The 2,500-nt window shown below is 31.8% G+C and overlaps 1 protein-coding gene across 1 annotated transcript in view; it reads right to left on the reverse strand.

Moving 5' to 3' along the window:
* LOC119583353 (protein trapped in endoderm-1-like) overlaps positions 1-2,500 on the reverse strand; it is an 8,522-nt gene that overhangs the window by 1,843 nt on the left and 4,179 nt on the right. The window contains exons 5-6 of the mRNA XM_037931826.1: positions 2,420-2,500; positions 1,127-1,279 (exon numbers count right to left, since the gene is read on the reverse strand). The exon at positions 2,420-2,500 is cut by the window's right edge and continues 40 nt beyond it. Coding sequence (XP_037787754.1) covers positions 1,127-1,279; positions 2,420-2,500 — 234 coding nt within the window. The remainder of the gene's footprint in view (positions 1-1,126; positions 1,280-2,419) is intronic.

Consider the following 2,500-nt stretch of genomic DNA (forward strand, 5'->3'; position numbering starts at 1 on the left):
ATGCTGATCCAGGTCACCGTCAGCATTGTTATCAATGTTAATATCATGGCTGTTGATCTTATCATCGTCATTATTCTTCTTCTTTACTCATCTTTATTATTATCATTATCATTATCATTATTATTATTATTATTATCATTAGTATTATTATCATTATTTCAACATTATCATTATTATCATTTATTATTATCATTATTATTATTACTGTTATTGTTACTATTTTTTCATTATCATTATTATTATTATGATTATCATTATCATTGTTATTATTATCATTATTATTGCCATTATTGTTATCATTATTATTATCATCGTTGTTATTAATATTATTATTATTATTATTATTATTATTATTATTATTATTATTATTATTATTATTATTATTATCATTATTATTATTATTATTATTATTATTATTACTATTACTATTATTGTTATTATTATTATTATTATTATTATTATTATTATTATTATTACCATTACTATCATTATCATCTTTATTATTCTTTTCATTATCATCATTATCATTATCATCACCTTCATTATTATTGTTTGTTGTTGTTGTTATTATTATCATTGTCGCAGTTGTTGTTATTAATATTGTTATCATTAGTGTCATCGTTATCACCATCATCATTAAAATTACCATTGTTACTATATTATGCTCAACATAATTTTTTATATAATTATATCGTTATAATTTCTATCACTATTGTCATTTAGCCATGATGACACTATCATACCCTGATATACAGATACCCTCGTCTCATATGCTATTACAATAAACTTCGCAGCCGTACACAATTAAACGCAATGTATAGTATCTATTACGACATATCATACGTACTATTCTTGAAATAAAAAAAAAAGATACTCACTTTAACATGCGTACATCACCTCTTCGAAATGCCAAACGAAAAAGACTCGTATAAAAGGTATGCATGAGAATGAATGTCTTCACCATACAAGAAATGTATTTGGCCGGTTACGATTATATCTTCATCAGAAATATTCATTCTCATTCATACCTTTTCTACATTTGTCAACATGAATACGGTTCATCGAAAAAGACTCGCCTGAAAAAGCACACATAATCTTCTCAAAATCCAGAATGAAAGAGTCTCACCTTAAAATACATGACGATGTAGCACACACTCGTTATCATGATGGGCAGAAGGTAAGTCAGGAACACGTGAAAAGCTTTTCCAGTCTTGCGAGGAGAGTCGTCCTTCATGGAAACCATTAGCTCCTTGGGGACATAGACCAGTCTGCCGGGACCCTGTGTGTATGGGAGGTTGTTACGTAAGTTCGTTTTGAGTGTGTTTCATTTAGGTTTAGATGCCTATTGCTTTCTTATGTCAGGGATTTGTTTACTTAAGAGGGGGTCATTTTGATTTGCTTACATTTCTGTGTCAAAAGACAGTTTTCTTGCACAGAAGAGGATTATCTTGAAAGGTTTAGATGTTGATCTTTTATAATCAAGGGGTGGTGTTTACTTAAAGGAGGATTATCTCAGAATTTTGAAGTTGTTTACATCTATATGTGAAAAGGCTTTGCTTAAGTTTACATGTTGGTTATGCTTGAATATCAAGTGGCGCTATCCGTTCGGAAGGATATTATCTTGGCTGGAGTTAAGCGTCCGGTACATATATATGCCCGAGAAGGAACTTTGTTTATTTTATTCTAACCAGGTCTAAACTAAGTGTTATCTCGGGTGGCCTCTTTTCTTTTTCTGTCGGCCTTCTCTAAGTAAGGAGATTTATTACAAGAGATGTTTCTTACTTCTTCCATGCGAGTTATCTTAATCAAAATCAAATGTTTCTCACGTTTCTATTTCTGTTCCGTGTTTTTGTTTGTGAGGGCAACTGTTCGAGGTTTCAGGTATATGATGTTAAAGGGATCGTGTACAGCATGTGCGTTCATTACGGCGTGCTACATCTTTCCTGACGTGTGTGTTGATAAACTTTCTTTTAAGTTACAAACACTAATACAGTTTCGTGTACAAAGTCGAAATGAAACCCAGATTATTCACCAAAGAGTCTAGTCTGTTTCTAAACGTCACGGTTTATCTTTGTGCCTATTTCATTTCATTCTTGAGTGGTGTGTTTCATAAACCTGAAAATTAATGGATTTCTTATTCCAGTACGCATATCAATGATAAAATAAAATGAAATTTATTGTTACTAAAACTGCAGAGTCTATTATGTCCACATGAATTGTAACCAGGAAGTAATCTGGATGGGAAAATTGAAATATCAAGGTTAACTTTTTCGAAATCAGCGAGGGCTGAAAAAGAATATTGTCGTCTACTACTGAAGGGCAAGGGGATCCTGACCGTAGTTATCGCTATCTGGTCTATGTAAATACTGTGATTTAATGCATAATGTTCAACAAATGGCATTCCTTTATGAAAACCTACCCCGAAGGTGAGAGGCAGCCACAGCAAGGCGGAGTAAAACCACAACAGTGCCAGGTACACTTTCACGACTTTTGCTTGCAT

Source organism: Penaeus monodon, chromosome 17, assembly GCF_015228065.2.
Source record: "Penaeus monodon isolate SGIC_2016 chromosome 17, NSTDA_Pmon_1, whole genome shotgun sequence".
Lineage (NCBI taxonomy): Eukaryota > Metazoa > Arthropoda > Malacostraca > Decapoda > Penaeidae > Penaeus > Penaeus monodon.